Raw genomic sequence first — 24,631 nt, 5'->3', positions numbered from 1 at the left:
CATTGCTTAAACGACGGTGCTTCTTAAGCCAGTTTTTTGTAATGGCCTGTTTGCCAACCACCAGGAGTACATTGACAAAATATTGATCGTCTTTATGCACAGCCTCTTTCAAATATCCCAAAAATAAAACCGAACAAGACCTTGGAACCGGATACCCCAGAGCATCACAGAGAGCTGAAGTGAATGCTCCCCCAATAGGGTCGGACATAAGTACATTCCCAAAATATGTGTGTATGATTTGGATCTGTATATTTACATTGTCTCCATCATGTCTGCTGAGTTTTCATTTGTTTACGTTTAATATTAGGTGTGATAAAATAACGCATTATATTTTTCCAATTGAATTATTTTCATTTGGGAGATTGTAATGTCGAATTGTGTATTTTCTACATATCATGCCACATTCCCTCAGTGACCATCTCACCCAGCTCTTTTCCCCATTTAGTTTTTACATACCAATCTTAAATCCATCAAACAACGATATAAAGATGACAGTTTTTGGGACACCGGCTCCATAAGCTTTTGCACGTAATTTTATAACAGGGTGTATTTTATCTTCACACGTCTTAATATCTTTGATATAATAATCCCTCATTTGCAAATATCTAAAGAGGTCCAGATTAATCAAGTTGTATGTATCTTTTAACTCCTGAAAACTTAATATTTCTCCTTTTTTAATAACGGTACACATAGCCATAATTCCTCTATCCGCCCAAATTTTAAACCCACCATCCAATTTACTAGGTTTAAATTTAGTATCTAATGAGATCCATTTTAATCGTACAATTTCCTTTCCTATTTTTTTTATTGTTTCACCATAGAGTATCATACCGCCAGTGTATATGTTACCACTGGATTGATATTAGGATTTTCTTTTAAGTAAACAGGTGTTTCTGTTTGTCCCATGTATGTTTGTATTGGATATTCAAGTGAAGATACTTCAGTAAGCATCCATTTAGCCACATATCCCACATCACACCAACAGACCAGATGACGCAATTGTGTGGCATAAAAATATTGTTGTAAATTAGGAAGTGCCCATCCCCCTTTGTCTTTGCTTAGTTGTAGCGTAGCGTATCGGATTCTTGGATGTTTACCTTCCAATATAAAACGAGACAGACAACTATCCAATTTAAGAAATTGGTCCTTTGTAATATTCACAGGCAGAGCGGAAAATAAATATAACATTCGTGGCAGGATATTCATTTTTTCTACATTTATTCTATCACCTAATCCCATTGGATAAGCAACCCATCTTTCCATATCTTCTCTTATAGCGTACAATTAAAGATAATAACTTGTGTTTTAGGTATATTCACTTTGTAACCTGAGTATAGGCCAAATCTATCCAGAATTTGTTTTAGGCGGAGAAATGAATCTGTGGGATTTTTTTAAATAAATCATAATATCGTCTGCAAAAACAAGAAGAAATTCTACCCCTTCTATTGTAATATAATGTCTTATCATCTCGGCCAGTGGTTCAGTGTATAAAGCAAGCAGCGTGGGGCTTAGACAACAACCCTGTCTGGTTCCTCTTTCCAATGTGAATCGTCCAGATAGGGAGCCATTGACCTTTACTCTAGCTGTGGGTATTGTAGTATAACAACTTAATACACTGAATCAATTTGTCATCAAATCCAAATTTTGCCAAAGTTAAGTATAGAAATTCCCAATTGACTCTATCAAAGCTTTTTCTGCGTCTAAACTAATCAAAGCAGCTGGAAGTTTGTCTTTGCGTTTTTTATGTACAACATGAATTGTTCTAACATTATATTTTGTTTGTCTACTTGTTACAAACCCACACTGGTCCTCATCTATCAAATCTAGTACAAACGTTTGGAGTCTGGTCGATATAATTGAATTATATATTTTATAATCTACATTTATTACCGATATAGGTCTGTAATTCTGGCAATGTTCCTTATTGTTCAATGGTTTCGGGACCACTGTAATAATTGCTTCAGTCCAGGATGGAGGGATTTTGCCCTGAGTTATAATCCAGTTAAAGGTAGTATAAAGTAAAGGTGTCAATTCTTCAGTAAACATCTTATGCCATTCGGACGAAAATCCATCACTCCCTGGTGCTCTGTTTGGCTTAAAATTTCCAATTGCTTTTCAAATTTCTTCAATTGGTATTACTGCTGTTATCTTCTCATTTTGTGTCGTGCCGATAGAAGGTAAATCCAGGGTTCGAGGAAAACTTTAATATCAGTCTGGTCTGAAGACGATGTCTGAGATCTTTTTAATGATCTCTAAAGACATTTTCAATTTCTTTTGGTTCATATTTAGGTTGATTTGTTTTGGGATCGTGTATCTTAATAATGGTATTTACTGCTTGTAGCTTTCGCAATTGTCTTGCTAATTATTTTGTTGCTTTAGGACCTGATTCATATGTTTGCTTCAAATATCTTGCTTTAGTTTCTATTTCATATTCAAGAAGATCATTATTTATTTTCTTATTTCTTTCATCTGTTGCTTGATTTTTGGGTCAACTTTACTTTTCCCTTCATGTTTCTGCTCCAAGCATTGTAATTCTGCAATAGGATTTTTGTATTGCTTCATGTTCTCCTTTTTGAGATTGCTTGTGATTGCAATCAATTTTCCCCACAGAACTGCTTTCAAATCATCCCACAGTATAGCTGGGTCTTTATAGCCGTTTTAATTTGTTCAGTGACTGATTTATTGTTTAAAATTCCCACATTCAACCTCCATATTGTATCTCTCCTTCTACAGCCCAACCCTATCTTCAAATACACTGCATTGTGATCAGACACATCCGCCACTCCAATCCTACGTTCTCTTATTTTATCCCTGTCTTCCTTCTGAATAAAGAAAACATCAATTCTAGAATAAGTGGAATGTGTTGCTGAATAAGTGAAATCTCTTTGCAATGGATTCAGATCTCTCCACACATCAAAAAAGCCCATGTCATCCCATGTATTCTTCACGAGCTTTGTGTTTGATTCTTATTTCTCTTAAAACTGGTTGTATCCAAGTCATAATCCATCACATTGAAATCACCTCCACATATGCATATGCCTTCTGTTTTCAGGGCTTTAACATCAACAAGGATTTAAAGAAACCTTTAGTACTCTCTGGAGGTGCATATATATTCACTAGAGTTATTAATGTTTGGTTAATTTTTCCGTTCACAATAATATAAGTACCTTCTTTATCCTTTATTTCTTTATGAAGTTCAAATTTGACCATATTACATATCAATATTGCTACTCCTCTTTTACGGACATTAGAGTGCGAACTATAATATGTGTTTTTGAATCCGAACCTCTTTAATTTCTCATGTTCTGCTAACGACAAACGAGTTTTTTGTATAAAATGTGTGGTTTTTTCCTTATTAAGTTTGGTCATTATCCTAACCCTTTTAACTGGGTTTCCTAAGCCATTGACATTCAAGGAGAGTATTTTAATTTCTTCTTGGTGAGTGATCATAAACCTTTTCAATACTGTCCATCATAAAAACCTCCCTCAGGCTTTCTGCTAATACAACATGAACATACAAAACTACAAGCGAAGTGCGCATTGTTTGCGCATGCGTGAAAATCAACTTTTGAAAAAAACTTGCTACCAAACAAAACTGTCATTTGAATGGCGGCGAATAGAGTGCTGAAAGTGTTTGCGTAACTGCACACCTTAAAGCTTGCAAGCATTGTTTAAACTTTAAACGGTGTTCAGCCTTAAGGGACAAAACGACAGGTGCACTTGGTGCCATTCTTAACTGTCGTTATGGAGTTTATCTGCAAAAAAACACTATTGCAATGCTCGAGAAAACAGAAGTGTACGCTTGTAAACCTCCGTTAACTCTTCCCAATTTCCAGACAGAAAAGAAAGATCCAAGCGGACGTATAAAAGGCTAAAACTGATTTTTTTTAAACATATTTATTTTGTCAATATCCTGAAAGCGAGGAAACAGACGGAAGCATCACGAAGCTTGCTAGCAGACGTACGTGTAACCAAACTAATGGAGTGACAGTCATTTAAGAACCTGCTTTTAGCCTCAGCTTCCAAGTCGCGGACCCGGTCGTTTCTTCCTCATGACGGCGGCCATCCCGGCCGACAGCCGCCGCGTTGTCCACCTCGTATCCTATTTCCATCAGGTCGTTGGTTGCCTCATCCGCGCTGTCATATGTTTTCACACCTCTGGTCCAGTGGATGCGCATCTTGTTAAGAGGAGTCTAGAATTGGATGCCTTCTTTCTTTAAGACTTTCTTGACATTGACATATGCTTTGCGTTGTTGTAGCATCCTCTCGTAATAATCATGATCAAAATAAATCCGGTGGCTGTCTAAGTGACAACATTCTTCTCCCACGCCTTTCTCAAAATCATCTCTTTCACCGTAAACTGCTGAAAAAAGACGACAATCGATCTGGGCTATCGGTCGGGTTTCGGCTTCGGGCCAAGGGCTCGGTGTGCACATTGAATTTGTAGATCAAACTCAAGCGAAAATTCTTTACGGAGCCACTTATCCATAAACTGCACATTGGGCCATTTTTGGACAATCCGTAAATTGTTCCGTCTTGAACGTGATTCCAAATCATCCAATTTGTCCACGAGTTTTTGTTGCTCTTGCAGCACACAGTTAGCCTAGTGGCTCCACGACTCGATTTCTGCGTTTCAGAGCGGCCTTTATCTTCTCATTTTGTTGTCCGATGTCTGTTGTAATTTTGGTGAATTACATTTTTCCTTGAATTCTGACAGCTCAGTTCTCATTTGAGCTCTAATTTCATCTCTATGGGCTTTTAGATCCGTCTTCATGCCGTTGCGCAAGTCTTGAATTTGTTGGCTAATGCAGTCCAGGCTGCTCTGAAATGCCTCCATGCTAGCTTCCAGTGGTAGCTTGCTATCGTTGTTCGTGTTTGTCCTTTCTTTACCTTGGTTGTCCGGGGCCCTTTTATTCTTCGTTTTTGTTGAAACTCCACTCATCATCTCAACATAAATACTTGTTGTGTTTAAGTCGAGTTTAGCAGAGTTTTCATCGTTGGCCTGCGGGGGAGCTCCTACTTTACACGTCCATACTGCTCGACCGTCCCACTGGAAGTCAGGAATGGCCTTTTACATAACTTGTTTCGGAAAGTGAAACTTGTTTGCTTTAGTTCTTCACACACCAGGTGAAATTTTTCAAACCTTTATTTGTTTCAATGTTGATGACTTAAGCAGAAAGAGACAAAAATTAAAAATACATTATTTCAGAAAGTTCAAATATCATGGTGTGTGACAATATTTCAATACTCAACTTTATTTATGAAGCACTTTAAAACAAGCATTGCTGTATGCAAAGTGCTGTACATGGAACAGAATTCAGTCATCCAGTAAAGATAAATAAAACAAAAACAACAAAACAAACATTACAATAAAGTTGACATCAATAAATTAATAAGAAGTGGGTAAGTGAATAAAAAAATTAAATAAACATCAAATTCATAACACACAATATAGAAACACCACAAAGCACTGTGACAATGCTAAGTCTCATGGTGAGCCAAAAGCCAAAGAATACAGACGGGTTTTAAAAGTAGATAGAGAGGGAGATTGCCTAAAAAAAATTACGGAAGGTCGTTCCAAAGGGAGGGACCGGCAAACTGCAAAGGCTCGATCCCCTCTAAGCCTCCGCTTTGTCCTGGTACCTCCAGTTGTGTCTGGTCAGCTGACCTGAGGCACCGGGCAGGTGCGTAGGGGGGGTGCAGGAGCTCAGCGAGATAAGATGGGGCAAGACCATTTAGAGATTAAAAAACAAATAAAAGAATCTCAAAATAGACTAAATTGCACGGGCAAACCAGTGAAGGGAGGCCAGGATAGGGGTTTTGTGCTCCCTCTTACGGGCACCAGTTAGCATTTTGGATCAGCTGGAGATGCTTGAGGGGAGGACTGGCTGATTAAAAGATACAGTGCTTTACAGTTATCCATCTGAGATGTAACAAAGGCATGGATTACTGTTTGTAAGTGCTGCTAAAGATAGGAGAGTGCTTTACCTTAGCCAGCTGCCTAAAATGAAAAAAGCTGGATTTGACAATAGCACCCATTTGTGATATTTTTTATCACCCGATCAATTGGTATGCCGCTGCCAATTATCTATATTTTTAATACAATGTTTTTATGCAGCAACTCTAAAGGCTCCTTCATTGTTCATTGCTTATTGAGCAATTTCTTGCTGGTCCACTAGGGGTGCGCCTCACAAGAGCAGTTGGGAAATATGCAGAAGTTGCGAGGCGAAGAAAACAAAACAATGGAAGAAAACTTGGCGGAAGCAAGCAAAAGACAGATTCACCTGCAGCATATAAGTAAAAAGTGTGGATGCATTTTGGCTTTTGTAGTAATGCGGATGGAATAAAGCTGGAGAATGACTTTGCTATATGGAAGAACTGTCTAACAAAAGGTACACTGAAAACACAAAAAAATATGCACAGTCACTTGGAGCAGCATCACCAAGAGCTAACAGAGAGCCAAGAACCTGTGCCTGTTAGCTTGCCTCCTGGCCAGACCACCGTGGGTTCTCTACTTCAAGTAAAACTCCCTTTTAATTCTCCCTGGGCAAAGCCGATCAAGCACAGAATCTCTGTGGGATCTAGTATAGTTGAGAATAATGGTTTTTGCACCATTATGCACACTTTGGAGCCATTATTCGTACTCAGGAACCATGCATGAAATACCAGTCGAAAACATTTCATTTACAGATGCCAATTCCAACTTGGTGCGAGGAGACCAGGGTGCAAGTAATTGTCGGAAGAAGTAGGCCTTACTTACGATGGATGGTCTTTTATTACCATCACTCTGCATTTTATCAGCGCTAAATCAAACGCGCTCCAAATCCGTGAAATGCATGAAACTCACAATGGCGCGCACATTGCAGAAGTACTTTAGAGAGCAGTGGATGAATTGGAAAATTGACATGAAAAAGCCTGTCGTCGTGACCAATAATGCCTCTCATATAACCTTAACAGTGGACCCTAACTGGCTACCAACATGTACAATGTTTTGCCCACGTACACGTCACAAGATGCTTGAAGGTGGCCGCAGTCGCCAGGCTTTTTGACAAGATTTGAAGTATCTCACAGTAGCAGAAATAGGCACAAAGACAGTGAAAAATAACCAAACTCTGCTTGGCTTACCTCCACACAGGGTCATCGTGGACGTTTTTGGAATACGGACTTCCTCTTTGTGGGAGGTGCCTGTAACAACTCTGCAGCGAGTTTTCCAGGAAGCATCCTAACTAGAAATAGACCGATGTTTTTTTTCCTTTTCACAGGCGATACTCATTTGTCGATCTCATAACAGCACTCCAGGGTTCAAATACAAACTCCAACTCTTTGTTGAATTTTTTTTCATCATGTTCTAATTGAAAAACTTTTCAGATTTGCAAAAAAATTTTTTTTATTATTATTATTTTTTTAAACATCATAACCAGGGTTGGACAAACTTTTTGGCTCAGGGGCCAGATTGATCTTCAAAATTTGACAGGCAGTCCAGGCCATCATTTGCACACATGTCAAACGTAAACAAAAAATACATTAATATGATCGCAGAGCCTGCTAACTGTAACAGATTGTCCGTATTTTGTTACGGAAATCAACGAACACTGTCGCATTCCGGCCGAAACACAAATGTTACGGATATGTGATGTGACGTAATATGTCATTAAATTTACACGGCTGAGTCCTCTGAGCTGTCTGTCAATGTGCTACCGACAAGCAGCATTGACAGTACCATTGAGAGTCCATAAGTCCGAGCGTGCTGTCGAGTCGCGCCTGGAGTGACAGGGAGAGAAGTCAACGCAGAAGGGAAGGCTAGTGAAAGGACTCCTCTCTTGCCTGTGGATGTGAGTGTGTGTGTAGCAGCCTGTTACACACTACTAGCAGGTGCGTTCTAGCTTACAGCGATCTAACTTTTTATTCCGTGATCAAAGTGTCATCATAGCAAATTGTTTGCTGCTGATAAAGCCCAAGTGAATAAAGCAATACGACATCAGGTTTGTTGGTCTTGTATCTCACATGACCAGGACGAGAGCTGCGCATTACTTGCACATCAGCGACCCAAATCAAGTTGACAACACTTGAAAAATTTAACAAAAGTGAAGCTTCATCTCCACATTATTAGACCAATAATGTGCAGAAAAGCACTGTGTCTGTGTGCTAACGACAACTTTTATTTATCATAGAATAACAAACGTGATGACAGCACTGTAGTAATACTTGTTGAAAATGTGGAGTGTAGCTAAAATTATTATTAAAATATTATTTTAAACATTAATATTAATTTGCACAATTACCTTATGAGGTTAATTGGAATACATCCCCTAGTTCCCCTTGTCAAAAAAGAGAACCAATCTGTGTCTACTAATCCAGAGACACTGTGCCCTATATCCACACGTTGCAGATGCTACCCAGGATTGTCCCACAACATCCAGAGCCTTAACATGGCGGCCGTCGCTCAGGGTGTAGAGACGGTCGTTCAGTAACCAGGTCGGCTGTTCAATACCCGCTCTCCCCAAGTCGTGTCGTTGTGTCTTTGGGCAAGGCACTTCACACACTTTGCCTCCAGTGTTACTCACACTGGTGTATGGAACATGCGAATGTTTGGTGCTGGTCGGAGGGGCTGTAGGCGCACACTGGAAGAAGCCACGCTTCCGTCATTCTGCCCCAGAGCAGCTGTGGTTTCTTCAGTAGTTTACCGCCACCGGTGTGAATGAGTGAGCGCACGAATAATGCACCCACTGTGAAGCGTCTTTTAGTGTCCAAAAAAAGCGCTATATAAATCTAATTTATTATTATTATTATTAGTAGTAGTAGTAGTATTAACAAGCTCCATGTTGGATCTCATCCACCTGGCAGCTACTAAGTAATGGTAAATGGACTGCTTTTTATATAGCGCTTTAACTACACCATATGGTGCCCAAAGCGCTTTACAATGCCTCACAATGGCCGACTACTGCCACGCAGGGCACTACTACCAGGACCATTGGGAGCAAATTGGGGTTCAATGTCTTGCTCAAGGACACTTTGACATGGTAACCAGGGGTGAGCATCGAACACACAACCTCACGGATTTTAGACCACTCAACCACTGAGCCATTTCGCCCCACTTTATGTTCAAGCAAATTTTTATGTCAAACTGTCACTAGGCTAAAATATATATGAATTGAAATTTTCTTTAAGTGTCTCTCCTTTCACTCATAGGTGAAGCATCTTGATGGTCTAGTTCCATTCCCAGACTCCAGTGATAAAGATATCCTCTATTTTAAGTTGTCCTGGGACACCAAGACTTTCAAGATGGTAGATTCAGCAGCTGTATTGCCAACTTCCACCCCTCCTCGTCGTCCCAAACCCTACCACCCCAATTCATCTCCCAGCTCACTGCTTTTGGCCACTCCTGCATCTCGAAGAGTGAACAAGCAAGGTTTGCCTACACCAAGCCCTGCTGTCATACAACAGGCAGCTTCAGCAGATCTCCAATACACTGAAGCCACCATGAGCGCAGAAAAGGTTGGTGGCCTGGAGGCTGAGTCACTGCACTCAGCGACCAAACTGTCAGCTTCAAAATGTCTCAGCAACAAGAGAAGAAATGCATCAGCCAGGACACCAGCAGTTCGCAAACGGTTGGAGCTTCACAGTGAGTAGATTGCTGTTTAAACATTTTGAACAAAGTTACACAAACAGAGCTGCCAACTGTTACGGATTCTCCGTATTTTCTTACGGAAATCAATGAATGCTGCAGTGTTCCAGCCGTAACACGAATGAGCCGCTTGCTCGAGTGATGTAAATGCATCACTGTTCATTTATGAGGGTAAGGGGCTAAGAAATGCATTATGTCAATGTCAATAAGATACAAGGACAAACGTGTGTGGTTCCAAACTCTTTACTTGAACACGCCAACACCTTCTGCGGTATAATTGGTTCTCTCATTCTCTTCTGTTTCACATTGTAACGTTGTGGGTAACATCAAGCGAGTTCGCCCTCTACTGGGGAACCTTTAATTACAATAACATGTATTTAACACATTCCCTATCAGTATACCACATCTCCCCACCTTTAAGCAAAAACATGTCTACAGTAGGGTTGGGTTCCAAAAAACTGTGCTTTTTGTGGTATGGACCGATTTGGGTCGGTACTACTGATTTGATGTAAAATCAAACGGTGCCATGTTTTGGTTCTGAAGCACGTCGTTTTAAGTTGTGACTGCGGGAGTATATGAGTTGACAATTTTCCATGGCCCACTTCAACGCAACATTACACGTCCCCGGCGCACTGACGTCACCCTTGCGCAAGATTTCACATGTGAAGAACGAGGCAGTGTGTTCGGGTCTCGCGGGTCCGGTAGTGGTGAGCGGGTGCTGGTGGTGGTTTGGCTGAAAGGACATTTTGAATGTGTGGTTGAAGAAGTTCTTTTCAAGGCTGTGGACCGGTGGGGTGCCTGGCGCGCCTGCCGTGCCCCGTTCTGCTGCTTGGGGCGCGGGCGCTCCTGGGTTTGCTCTACGGCCGGTGGCCCCTGCGGGGCCCGGGGGTTGTGCCTTAGCGCTGCCATGGCCTGGGAGGCCCTGGGGTGTTGTGCTTGCTTTGTCCTGGCCGGGGTCGATGGCTCCCCTCTTTGGTGGAGGTTTGCATGCATGCCAGATCCACAACACCAGCATCTATCGAAATTTAAACACAATCTGCTTCTTCCTCTGGTCGTTGAATCGGTGGAAGCTGATGTCTGTGGATCTCACTCTGCTTCATCTATCCTTCCTTCCTTTCCTCAGTCTTTCCTTTGGTGTCTTGAGGTCTCCCTAATTTGTTGGAATTTAGATGTTTCTGGGGTTGGTGAAAGATTCTGGTTGGTAACCCAGTGGGTAGTAGGTGATGTCTGGTCGGTGCTGGATTTCACTTTCCTTTCTTTTCTTTGATCCTTCCTCGGGTCTCCTGACAACCTCACAACTCTAGCTGGATTCTGAAGTATTCGGTTTCGGTGAACGGTATGGGATTTTTAATAGGTTTTAGGTGAATTAATGAGTACACATTTACACGCACGCACACATGCACACACACCCGCACATGCACATACTCACGCATTCTCACGCACATACAAAAAAAAGAAAAAGAGAGAGAGAAAAAAAAAGAGTGCATTGATGATGACATGTCTTATCGGTAAGATTACCGAATGAACAATACTGAGCTCGCTCTAGGAGGGGGAAAAAAAACAAAACAACACTGGTTGTTTCCGCTCACTACAGTCCATCAGTTTTAACTCACGTGCGGCGCAAAATGCACCATGCGGCATAGTTCATAGCGCTTCTGTTTCCACACGGCCCATTTAGCTGGAGCACAACAACACAGGGCTCCTCCAATGCCAAATTTGTCGGCTGCATGACCACACTCCCAGCGGGACTTGACAGCATGCACGGGCTTACACATGAATGGACTGTCGGTCAATGCACTTACCGACAAGCAGCATTGACAATCCATTCTTATGTAAGCCGGTGCGTGGTGTCGAGTCGCGCCGGGAGTGACGTCATGCAGCTGACAAATCTGGCCCGATACTTTTGAAACCCCGCGGCCGTCATCTTGGTACTCCCAAGAAATGTATCTCGGCACTCCCAAGAAATGTATCTCGGCACTCCCAAGAAATGTATCTCGGCATACGCATTTGGCTGCAAAATGCCTACATGTGTAGCGGTAAACTGCACAAATCGCCAGTTTAAAGGCTGTGGACGAACATTTCACCTGTAAGTATGATTTAAATGGAAAGAAATTGAAAGGTTTTTTTTTAAGATGAAAGAGGGTACAGGGAGTTACGGTGGAGTTCCATTCCTACACTGGCGATGTCACCCGAATTTCGACTTAATTCAGATTTCCCCATTAAAGTCGATATTTACATCAAAATACTTTGTACAGTGATTAAAAAAAAAATAAACATTTCCGCAACCCGGAATATTTCATGTTCGCGCACAGACATTCATTGCTGACGGACAGCAGAGCGGAGCTAATTCAAATTTAAACACGGAAATGTGACCCGCCTGATAGCAAGCCGACCTACTAGATGGACGTCCGTTGCTGAACGTAACAACACAACTTCAAATAACTTTAAAATGGAGTGATTACTTTGGGAAATGAACAAAAAAGAAGGTGCTATGGATGAGGCATGGGCGTAAAGTTGAAACGACGTAGGTAACGTATGACGTAACTCGAGGACTCCTTGTACATACCATCCCCTTGTTTATACATAGTGCCCAGGCCCATACTTTATATTTTATTATTCAGTTATTTATTTTCCTAAAGTTAAAACCAATTTGAGCTTTTCAAGTTCTGAAACTATATTTCTTTTTTTTCTTACTTATTTGTGTGCTGTATTTGTTTTAAAAGGCAGCAACTTTTTTTATTTTTAAAGAATGATGTGATTTTTTTTTTTTCCCTCACTATAATCGTACATCAAAATCTGAAACCGTTGCACCTCTACTCGATGCGCCATGCCATTGCCTGGTAGTCCTCGAAGCCCAGGCTTTCTTGATGTTTGTGGTCAGCTCTTTGTTTTTGGGTCTGGTGGCCCACATTTCCCTCTTGATATTACTTGTATTACAAGAGGAAAACGAGGGCAACAAAACAGTATTATCAAGAAGAAAATGAGGGACACAAAACAGTATTATCAAGCAGAAAATGAGGGCCACGAGACTACATCTGGTAATGTGCTGTTGTGGTCTTCCTCAAAAAATGTAATGTTTGTTCAATCATTGACATTGCATCATCAAAGATTAGTGATCAGTTAGTCAGAATAGGAGTGTGAACAACCTGTTTCTGTAAAATGGGTCTTCTTTTCCCTTCAGGGGTCGCCACAGCAAATCAGTTGCCTCCATCTAACCCTGTCCTCTGCATCTTCTGCTCTCACACCAACAACCTACATATCCTCTTTAACTACATCCATAAACCTCCTCTTTGGTCTTCCTCTAGGCCTCCTGTCTAGCATTTGGAAACTCCTTCTGCTGGTATAATATACTCACTATCTCTCCTCTGGACATGTCCAAACCATCTCAGTCTGGCCACTCTGACATTATCTCCCAAGCCTCTAACATGTGCTGTCCCTCTGATGTACTCATTCCTTATTCTATCCATCCTGGTCACTCCCAACGAGAACCTCAGCATCTTCATCTTTGCCACCTCCAGCTCTGCCTCCTGTCTTTTCCTCAGTGGCACTGTCTCCAAACCAAACAACATCGCTGGTCTCACCACAGTTTTATAAACCTTTCATTTAGTCTGAAACTCTTCTATCACACATCACACCTAACACTTTTCTCCACCCGTTCCAGCTTGCCTGCACACACTTCGTCTTTTCTTTTCCACACTCTCCATTGCTCTGGACTGTTGACCCTAACTTCTTCACCTTCTTTGTCTCTTCTCCCTGTAACCTCACTCTTCCACTTGTGTCCCTCCCATTCACACACAGATACTCTGTCTTGCTACGTCTAACCTTTATTCCCCTCCTTTCCAGGGCAAACCTCCACGCCTCTAGCTTCTCCTCCACCTGTTCCCTGCTCTCACTACAGATCACAATGTCATCTGCAAACATCATAGTCCATGGAGATTCCTCTCTAACCTCATCTGTCATCCTGTCTATTACCATAGCAAACAAGAAGAGGCCCAGATAATATACTCACTATCTCTCCTCTGGACATGTCCAAACCATCTCAGTCTGGCCACTCTGACTTTATCTCCAAAGCCTCTAACGTGTTGTCCCTCTGATGTACTCATTCCTGATTCTATCCATCCTGGTCACTCCCAAAGAGAAAGAGCATCTTCATCTCTGCCACCTCCAGCTCTGTCTCCTGTCTTTTCCTCAGTGGCACTGTCTCCAGACCAAACAACATTGCTGGTCTCACCAGTTTTATAAACCTTTCCTTTAATTTTAGCTGAATCTCTTCTATCACACATTACACCTGACACCTTTCTTCCTCTTCAGAGCTGATCCCTGATGTAGTCCCACCTCCACCTTGAACTCCTCCGTCACACCTAGAGCACACCTCACCACTGTCTTATGGTCCTCATACACGTCCTGCACCACTTGAACATACTTCTCTGCCACTCTAGACTTCCTCATACAAAACTACAGTTCCTCTCTGGGCACCCTGTCACAAGCTTCCTCCAGATCTACAAAGACACAATGCATCTCCTTCTGACCTTCTTTGCACTTCTCTATCAACATCCTCAAAGCAAATACTGCATTTGTGGTACTCTTTTTTTATTTATTTTTTTACATTTATTTATTTATTTATTTATTTTTAGCATAAAACCATACTGCTGCTCATAAATGTTTACCTCTGCCCTCAGTCTAGCTTTAACTTCTCTTTCCCATAGCTTCATTGTGTGGCTCATCAGCTTTATTCCTCTGTAGTTGCCACACTTCTCCTCCATTCCTCGGGCATCTTCTCACTAACGAAAATCCTGTTTAACAACCCAGTCAGAAATTCTACTGCTACCTCTCCTAGACACTTCCATACCTCCACAGGTATATCATCAGCATCAAGTGCTTTTCCACTCTTCATCCTCTTCAATGCCCTTCTCACTTCATCCTTACTAATCTTTGCTACTTCCTGGTCTACAACAGTCACCTCTTTGTTCTCTCTCATTTTCCTCATTCATCAACTCTTAAAACAGGGTTCCCGCGGGGTCTAAAAAAGTCTTAAAAAGTAAAAAATTCCGAAGCTTAAATTTGAGGCCTTAAATGTCTCAAAAAACACCCATATTTTCATCCCAGGTCTAAAATTGTATTTACCAAAGTCTTAAAATTTACATCTCTGCTCTTTCCATTCTGAGAAACGAAATATGTGTGCGCATTTCTACAGGCGAAAATGTCATGTAGACAGCTGCATGCACTGTTGTCACAACTCGTCACAATAAAGCTGTTGTCACAGCTGGTATATGTATGTACTTTTATTTTGTAGATGCCACAGGAAGTGTTATTTTAATCCTCATGTCGTGTGAGTAGGGACAAGTGTTGAAACTTAGCGTTGCCAGTGTCCTAAGCTAACTTGGCTGGAAGCCCATTTTGAAAGGTTCCACGTTGGTAAACATTGACTGGCATGAAATTTACACACCTTTTGGCAAAATACGCCGTTTAGAAAACAAAATATGTGACCTACGTGAATCGTGGCGAAGCGATGAGAAAGTGCGAACGTATGGTGACGGCGTGATGCTATCTTCCCGGCTAACTAAAGTCAAGTGTTGACCCTCCTGTCACAAACCACCTACAGTCTTACTATTTAAACACCACAATAACAATAAAAACAGTTAAACTTGTCACTGGGATAGACATGTTTTTTGTTTTTGTGCTTGACGTCAGGGCCCCGTCATCGTGTAGTTTCAGAATTACTATGTGCGTGCGCGCGTTCACGAGCGTCCGTCTGTGAAGCTACCGCTGCACATATTACTTTTGTCAATGTCTGTCTGTCTATGTAGCTGTCTGTCTATGTGAGGTGAGCAGTGTGATAATCAGTGGTACTTTTCAACTTTTCCCCCATTACTAGCAATAGTTTCAATCAATCAATTCATTCACCCATCCGCATTCATCCAGCTTTTTCTGTCTGTCTTTCTATGAATGTACAGTATAAAAATTGTGCATTTCAATTTACGCACGTTTTTTCGCTATTCCTATCCCAGTCCTAGTCCTATCCCATGCAAATAGCAGGGTCCACTGTATCCAAAATATATTGTAGTGATCTTTTTTTATTTTGTCCTCATTAGCCTATTTGGAATTGAGTTAATCCAAAAGTAATAAATATTACTCAAGTTGCATTTTGTTAATATTACGGTACTTGTATTACGTTACTAACTAGATTTTTATCAGGTAACTATAAACTATCAGAATACATTTAAAAAGTAACCCTTCCAACCTTGCTTATACAGTATAATGCGATCATGTGACCATGCATAGATAGATGCTGTCTTTTAATTCTGCTTGATTTTGTTTTTCAAAATGCATCAAATTGAAGTGTTAAAATGTGAAATATTCCAAGGGAGCATGCCTCCAGACATCCTGAGAGGGGTTGAATATAATTCTCACCTTCATCCCTGATCCGTTTTCATGCCAGGTATGCACCTGGTTTTACTACTCCCGAAAACCCCAATCTGAGGTTAGATTACCTTCTTTTTTTACACTTATTGTTAACTTTAATGCATCTATTACGCTGTTTCCTGCCTTTATATTTACTAATCATGTGCAATATTATTAAAAAATATATATCAGTGTGCACCCTACTGCACTGCAAAATTTTGTTTCATTGACAGTAACCGCAGTCATTTTAAGCATACATTTTTTTCAGTAAAATTACCGGTAAACTCGACATATCATATAAGTGCCGTGTCTTTGAATGTTTGAACTTCTATTTTATTTTTTTGGGTCTCGAAGTTTGTCTAAAATTTTTGTTTTAATGGTCTAAAAAGGTTTAAAAAAAGAAAAATTTTTACTTTTTGATTACTGCAAGAACCTTGTTCAAAGTACTCTTTCCATCTTCCCATCACACTTCTAGCATCTGTCAACACACTTCCATCCCTATCCTTTATTACCCTAACCTGCTGCACGTCCTTCCCATCTCTGTGTCTTTGCCTTGCCAACCTATATAGATCACTCTCTCCCTCCTTACAGTCCAACCTCGTATACAAGTCATCGTAAGCCCTTTGTTTGGCCTTTGCCACTTCTGCTTTCACCTTACGCTGCATTTCCCTGTACTCCTGTCTACTTTCTTCAGTCCTTTCAGTGCCCCACTTCTTCTTAGCTAACCTCTTTCTCTGGATCCACTTCTGCACCTCCTCATTCCACCACCAAGTCTCTTTATCTCCTTTCCTTCCAGATGACACACCAAGGACTGTCCTACCTGTCTCCGTGATCACATTTGCTGTAGTTGTCCAGTCATCTGGAAGCACCTCCTGACCATCCAGAGCCTGTCTCAACTCCTTCCTGAAAGTCATACAACACTCTTCTTTTTTCAGCTTCCAGCATTTCTTCCTCTGCTCTGCCTTTGCCATCTTTGTCTTCCTCACCACCAGAGTCATCCTACACATTACCATCCTATGCTGTCTCGCTACACTCACCTACCACTACTTTGCAGTCGCTGATCTCCTTCAGATTACACCGTCTACACAAGATGTAGTCTACCTGTGTACTCCTACCTCCACTCTTGTAGGTCACCCTATGTTCCTGCCTCTTCTGGAAGAAGGTATTCAAAACAGACATTTCCATTCTTTTTGCAAAGTCAACCACAATCTGTCCTTCTGCGTTTCTCTCCTGACTACCAAACTTGCCCATCACCTCCTCATCACCTGTTTCCTGCACCAACATGTCCATTGAAGTCTGCACCAATGACAACTCTCTCACTTCTAGGGATGCTCTGCATCATTTCATCAAGGTCCAACCAAAAGTTATCCTTCTTCTCCAGCTCACATCCTACCTGTGGCACATATCCACTAACAACATTGATCATCACACCTTCGATTCCTAGCTCCAGGCTCATCAATCTATCTGACACTCTATTTACCTCCAGGACGTTCCTAACAAACTCCTCCTTCATGATAACTCCTACTCCATTTCTCTTCTTATCTACACAATGATAGAATAACTTGAGCCCTGCTCCTAAACTTCCTTTTCACCTGTTTTTTTGAACACATAGTATGTCCACCTTCCTCCTCTGCATCATGTCAACCAGCTCTCTACCTGTCATAGTTCCAACATTCAAAGTCCCTACTCTCAGTCCTAGACTCTTGGTGTTCCTCTTCTCTTTCTTCCTACAACCACACCTTCCTCCACTCCTTCGACGAACATTAGTTCAGTTTCCACCGGCACCCTGTAGGTCAACAGGACCAATGACGGTCGTTGTTAACCCCGGCCTCGACCAATCTGGTATGGAAGTCATATATTTAATTTGCATGTTTGATTTGGCCAAAGTTTTACGTCGGATGCCCTTCCTGACACAACCCTCTGTATTTATCCGGGCTTGGGACCGGTACAAGAAGACACTGGCCGCTTTGCTTAAAATGGGTAAATGTCAGGCTACCTCTTCAAACCAGCTGGAATACTCGGTACTTTCAAGGCAATTCTTGTTAAACTGACATTTACCCATGTTTCTGTAAAATGGGTAAATGTCATGTTTCTGTAAAATGGGTAAATGTCAGTTTTGACAAGAATTGGCTTGAAACTATCGAGTATTCCATCTAGTTTGAAGAGGTAGCCAGCAATAGGCACTCGGCTCGCTGCAAAGCATGCAAAAAAAGTATAAAGTTGGGGACTTTGGGCGTGAAGGCTTTCGAGTCACACGCAAAAGCCGGAAAGCACCAGCTTGCTATCACTTGAAGTTGGTCTAAACATTTTCTAAAAAGGCCTAAAGGTCTAAAAAGGCCTAAAAAAGGTCTACATTTTAACTTAGTGATTCCTGCAAGAACCCTGAGGCGGAGTCATGTGACCAGACACCATGTGTCTTCCATTGGAAGGAGACATCCAATGGACATACGTTAATTTCAAATGACAAGTCTGGCATTCAAAAGAAAACAAAAAAGGTTTTAAATACCCTAACCCTTTTTCATTGGTCATTTAGGTACATAACTCGTCAGACGTTGAAGCTGAATGCAGAGCCCGATAAACCTTACATTGTAAAAAAATTACGAAAATTGAGTGGAGTTGGTTACTATTTTACTCTCGACTGCCACTTTTGGCCTAAAGCGTAATTGCAGCTTCTGTGTTAAGCTCATGCATGGTGCCACTCCACCCCTCCCCCACCCAAGAAACTGTGGCGTGTTTGCCCCGAACACTCCACACTGAAGGGAAGATACAAGCAGATAGGCACAGTTGGAGTAAAGAAGTCAGAGCACTTTGTACTTATTTGGGCATTGGTGGAGCTTGCATGATGTAGAAAAAGCATTTAAATTACCCTTTTGAACTGCGCACTGCACCTTTAAAGGTTTTGAGCATTACAATCTTACGTTTGACATATTTTCCCCATGTCCTTCTCATTTCAGGTCTGGAGAAGAAGTCGGTGCCTTCCAGTGATGTATTGAGTCAGCTACTGGATGAAGAGCTAGAGTCAGAGGTTGAGTTGGCTAAAAAGTTATCGGTTCCTCCCCTTCAAGTGCTGCGCCTAACCCCATTCCGGAAGATGCATATAACACCTGCCAACCCACATTCTATCTCCCTAAAGCCTTCAGTTGTCAATATGAACAACAAACTGTCTGTCTCCGAGATGAACAGTCCTTCATCTCAAACCAATGCTGTTTCAACCATGTGAGTCAGTAGTTGCATCACATTTGTATTTTATTAGATCATTCTTTCTTCATCATCTTTGACCTGAAACCTAGCTAACTGGATGTCAACCACAGGCATGTTAGTGCTTCCTGCCTTCCTTAGCAGGATGATAGGCAGAGTTGCTAAATAGCTCAGTGTCAGGCAAGAAAATCACTCCCCTCTCGGCAAAATTCGCCTTTATAAAAACAAAATAGGTGACTTCCGTGAATCGTGCAGATCTTATCAGAAAATCGTTCTGTGTGTAGGTAACCAGCAAGTGTATCAGTGAACTTAGTGAACTGAAGACTGCACTGATTTACGTGAAATCAAACGGTGGCATGTTTCGTTTGCAAAGCGCGTGTTTATGAGTTGTGACAGGAGTAGAAGTGTTTGCAATTTTCTATGGCGCGCTTGAACGCAGCAGTGTTCATAACCATTAAGGCACACCGTGTTGTAAGGCGCAGTCACAATTACTGGTGCTATTTCTGTGTTTAATAGACACATAAGGCGCACAGCGCTATTGGCGCATGTTTTTAAAAAGGCAGCGAACGTAACAAAATTGAGTTCGGTTGAAGTAACTATGTAAACAGTGAGTTCAGTTGTACTTGAAGTATATAACAATGTACTCTCGTTGCTTTTGATCAATCCTAATCCACAAATCAGTCATAGTCCTTATGATCTTCTGTATCAGAAACAAACAACTGGTCAAGTTCTCCATCAAACACGCCGTGTTATTGTCAGAGTCAGTCTCGTTGTCGTGTCCTCGGAATTGATGCTGGCTTTTGCATTCGCCCAAGCATTCACGATCCATTAACAAATTGTGGCATAACTTGCACGGTGTGCCTCCCAGTCTTGGTAAAGCTTTGTTCGCCAGCCTCCCGGAATGATAGCAAGCTCTGCCTTCATTTGCCAAACTTTATTTTTCACAGCAGTTGAGAGATGTGTACATTTGAGTCACGGAGATAAGGAAGGAAAGGTGATGCGTGGGAAAAACCAATCTGGTGTCTTTAGTATGTGGTGTGATCTGTTTAGCTACACTGTGTAGACTTGCACTACTTCAAAGTGACTTTTGCGATGTCTGTTGCTGTAAGTGCACGTTGTTCAATAAAGCATTTAAAAAAGAAAGGAAAAAAAGGAAACAATACACTACTGTATGTAGTAGTTTAGCCCGGAAACCCCTTTGCATTTGATATGTTTCATCTCCCTCACTCCCCACGCGAGCAGACCGCTCTGTTTTGGAGGGAGCTGTCAATCAAACAATTAACTTGTAAGTGGCTCGTTAAGCTCTGAAACAAGCAAAAAAGAGGACACGTGCTCACTGAACATGCATGCTTTAGCGCCATGGCATAAGTTTGAACACAACAAATCACGATTGGCAGAGTGAACACGTGGGGGGTGGTGCAGGGGGAGAGGAAGAGGAGGGGCTGGAGAACTCGCCACCAATTTGACTCTTCTGTGCTCTCATGTCTGTCCTCAGTCAGGTCCGCCTTTCTTGTATATAAACTGTGTGCGGGAAGTCCTCTCACACAGTCAGTCAGATTTTGGACCTTGGTCCACACACAAGGCGCACCTCACTATTAGGCGCACCAATGATGGAAACATTGACAGACGACCACATCATTCGCTGACACGCCACAGAGTAATTCCACTTCTTTCCTGGGACTGCAAGCGAGAGGACATTCTGTGTGACTTAGTCCGTGTAACAAAAGTAAAACATTTCTACATGCATGGGCAAATAGGTCAATGTGCAGATTTTCACTGCACGGCCCTTTTAATGCCAGCAAGGGCTGGTTTGACAAAGTTTAGCAATGCTTTGCACTTAAGTGTTTCTGGCACAGAGAGGACTTCTTGTTCTTTTATGAGTCCAACATTGGTAATTAAACTTACATTTATTATTTCTAAAAGCTATCGTTATTTTTATATGGCCTATAGCAGGGGGTAGGCAACCCTGGTCCTCGAGAGCTGCAATCCTTCGTGTTATAGATGTCTCCCTCCTCCAACACTAAAACACACAGGACTGCGGCTCTCGAGGACCGGGGTTGCCTACCCCTGCCTGGCCTATAGGAAAATGTTTATACCGGCCCCAGAAAAGCTAAAGAAAATGGATGAATTGTCAGATTGAATTGATTTTGAAGCTGAAGAGATATTGTATGTTTTGCTACTACGCCGATATAAAAGACTGAGGGCTGCTTTTCATGAATATCCTCCAGGAGAGCCTCTAAAATGTACCCACAGTGTGGCGCCAATATCGAGTGCATAAAAAGGCCACTGGCCATGGCTTCAGGCTGTGCCGGACAGAGAGGTAGTTGAAATGCGCAAATGGTGCGGTGCTGTTCGGCGGGGTTATGGCAGAGAGGGGCACTACAGTACAATACTGTACCACAATTTATGATGTGGCACGCACTTAAATATTAACTTGCACGCAAAATACAGCTTTTATGGACATCAGTCAGCCTTTGTTCGTATCTGCGAATGTTCGTAACTCGGATATTCGTAACTAGAGGACTACCTGTACTCTGTAAATGAGAAAATATAACGAGAGCTGCAAGTAGCTATGAAGGGCCGTCGCAGCCCGTGCCACTTGCACGTTAGGTCCTTGTACATTGGAATTTTATGAAAATGGCACAATAACCGTTACATATGGATTTATTTATTTTTTTGCCAGGTGTGATAAGTGTGCAGAGTTTCTTGAGTTTTCGTCCATCTTAAGACCCTCAAAATCAGTGTTCCTTTTTTTGTGTTGCTATGGCAACAGCGTATAATGAAAAATCACAACAAAAAGTTTTCGTTTCAACTTCTGAGCTATACTGAGATTTTCTACTGCCTGCATTGTCATTGAACGCACCTAGAGTCCACAGCAGAATGCGAGCGAGTGCTTCCTATTTTTTTTGGTTTCTCCGCGATAAATACTTTTTTCTCATTATGGAACTGCTGCAAAGCTAAGCAGGCACATACTACTATCCTAGAAAAAACGGTTTATTATATCTTCTTTCCACTGATTTTTCTGCAAAAATGCGGCCTGTATCGTTGAACACACCGGCACAAATGAGGTATCAAAAGATGCGGCTCGATCTGACATTCTGCGGCATTACTCTTCTCGGAATTCCGAGTTACCATGGCGCGCAAATTCTCAAAACCCCCCGCCAAAAAGTCCCATTGGAATGAATGGAGAAGGGAGAAAAACGCGCGCATACGTTAACTGACAGATATGATTTTTAGCTCATTTTGTTGCAATTTTTCCCATCTTTAGCTCAGGTTCGAATTTTTTTTTATAAGGAATGTAAACTCTCCCTCCTGTGCGGGTTTAAAGAGAGTGAGCGAAATGGACGAAAAAAGGCTTTTAACTCTTTGACTGCCAGACGTTTTCAGAAAAGGGATGCCGCCAGTGCCAGCCGATTTAAGCATTTTGACTGATTTTCAAGGTCCACAGAAAATGTTCTGTTTGGACTATGGAAACACACGTACTACCAAATGAAAGATTGGACTTTCATCTTTCATCAGAAAAAAAGAGTTTGTTTCTACCTTATTCCGTTCTTTAGTAATCAACAATAGAAAATGGTTAGTTTGACCCAATTTCGCCTGTGTTGGACCAAAATACGGAGAAATCAAGCTTTTAGTGAAACGATATTATTTCATGCATTCTAGTGAATTTGACACTTCTTTTTGTCCATGAATGATGCCACAAACACCTAAATAGTGCTTTACTTCTATAAAACACTACCACCAAGAATGAAAAAGTGTTTTTTGATAGCAAAATACGTTTATTTACATTCAACAGTGTAACAATTTGACAACAATTTGGCAAACTATTTACAAATGTGTGCAACTGTGGTGCTATTTACAAATATGTGGATGTTTCAACGACAGTTTTTCTTTTTGTAACACTCTCCTGCGTGCAAAGAGACGCAACAGCATTTGCACAACAGATTGCCTCTTCGCGTGCGCCACTTTCTTGCCGGCCGTTTTTTTCCGGGGAATAGCAAGTATATACTGCAGTGTGTCATCAAGTCTAATATCAGGATCATGCTACGGTTACGTTACGGTTTCGTTACGTCTCGCTTCCCCGTGTCCTTCAGTTGCTATACCGGGTGGTAGGAGATGTTCTGATCCATTTTATCCACTCCATTCATGGTGGCATCGTAGTCCAGAAACAGTGTCTTCTCCGTGATCAGACTGTACCCGCTCCTCCGATGAATATGCATTGGACTCGGGGTACTCTTCATTGTCCGATCGAATGTCCGCTTGTGCAGCTCCGCGTTTTCCGGCCTTAGCAGCGCTAGCCGCGCTAGCCGCGCTTTGCCGGTGAGGCTTACTACGTGTTCATAACAATCACGCCAAAGCTTCCAACTTTGGCGTAGAGCTCGGAGTCATCTTCATCATCATCATCAATCTGCATTGGTCGATGCCAACTCTCCATTGCCCGATCGAATGTCCGATTGTGTAGAAGTACCCGGCCGGCTATTGTGCGCGTTTTCCGGCCTTAGCAGCGCTAGCAGCGCTAGCCGCGCTAGCCGCGCTTTGCCGGTGAGGCTTACTACGTGTTCATAACAGTCACGCCAAAGCTTCCAACTTTGGCGTAGAGCTCGTTATCATCATCGTTGACATCAATGCGGTTTTTAGTATTGATTGATGCTTTCCGTCTTTGAAAAAAATGCTCAAGCGTGAGCTGCTTGTAACCGGTTGCTTGGTCAAGCCATTGTGGCTTGGATCAGCCATTGTCTCCTCAACACTCTAGCTCCGCCTCACGTCTTCTACTGACGCCCACGGTGGGCGGCCCATCCAACCTTGTGCAAAGAGAGTCATCGCTGCCCTCTAGGGGCCAAAACGAGTCTTTGACTAATCAGATCTGCCTGATACTTTCAGCACAGCTGCCCAAGGCTTTCCTGCACCCGTTTTTGAAAAAAAAAAAAAAAAACATAGGGGACGTCTTTTAACGTCCTCGGCGCCCTTCCCTAGGTTTATGCTAAACGTTTTATAACGTTTATGGCAGTCAAAGAGTTAACATTGGTGTATTGCGTCTGACAGAGTAGAGCAATCAACAGTCAGATGAGGAGAGAAAAAAACAGATTTTTTGGCACTCCGATTTTTAATAAAGGCCGATGCCAATATTCATCAAAATGCTGAATATCCATCCATCCATTTTCTACCGCTTATCCGGGGTTGGGTCACGGGGGCAGCAGCCTTACCAGGGAAGCCCAGACTTCCTTCTCCCCATTAAATTCAACCAGCTCCTCTGGCAGGATCCCATGGCGCGCTCCTAGGCCAGCCGAGAGCCGTAGTCTCTCGAGCGTGTCCTGGGTCATCCCCGGGGTCTTCCGCCGGTGGGGCATGCCTGGAACACCTCTCCAGGGAGGCGTCCAGGAGGCATCTGAATCAGATGCCCAAGCC

The 24,631-nt window shown here is 42.1% G+C and overlaps 1 protein-coding gene across 6 annotated transcripts in view; it reads left to right on the top strand.

The window, feature by feature from the left end:
- The window catches only part of orc1 (origin recognition complex, subunit 1), a 67,721-nt gene that overhangs the window by 21,026 nt on the left and 22,064 nt on the right, over nucleotides 1-24,631 (top strand). For 5 of the 6 annotated variants that reach the window (XR_015096553.1, XM_086090113.1, XM_086090112.1 and 2 more), the window contains exons 4-5: nucleotides 9,190-9,622; nucleotides 18,982-19,243. Coding sequence is in view for 5 of the 6 variants with exons in the window: in XM_086090113.1 (XP_085946239.1) it covers nucleotides 9,190-9,622; nucleotides 18,982-19,243 (695 nt within the window). In the remaining variant the exon portion in view is untranslated. The remainder of the gene's footprint in view (nucleotides 1-9,189; nucleotides 9,623-18,981; nucleotides 19,244-24,631) is intronic. The other variant, XM_086090114.1, reaches the window with a different exon arrangement.

Source organism: Leptonotus elevatus, chromosome 11, assembly GCF_054856555.1.
Source record: "Leptonotus elevatus isolate MCC_2025b chromosome 11, RoL_Lele_1.0, whole genome shotgun sequence".
Lineage (NCBI taxonomy): Eukaryota > Metazoa > Chordata > Actinopteri > Syngnathiformes > Syngnathidae > Leptonotus > Leptonotus elevatus.
Note: the sequence above shows the minus strand (reverse complement) of the source record. Positions and strands in the feature narration are given on the sequence as shown.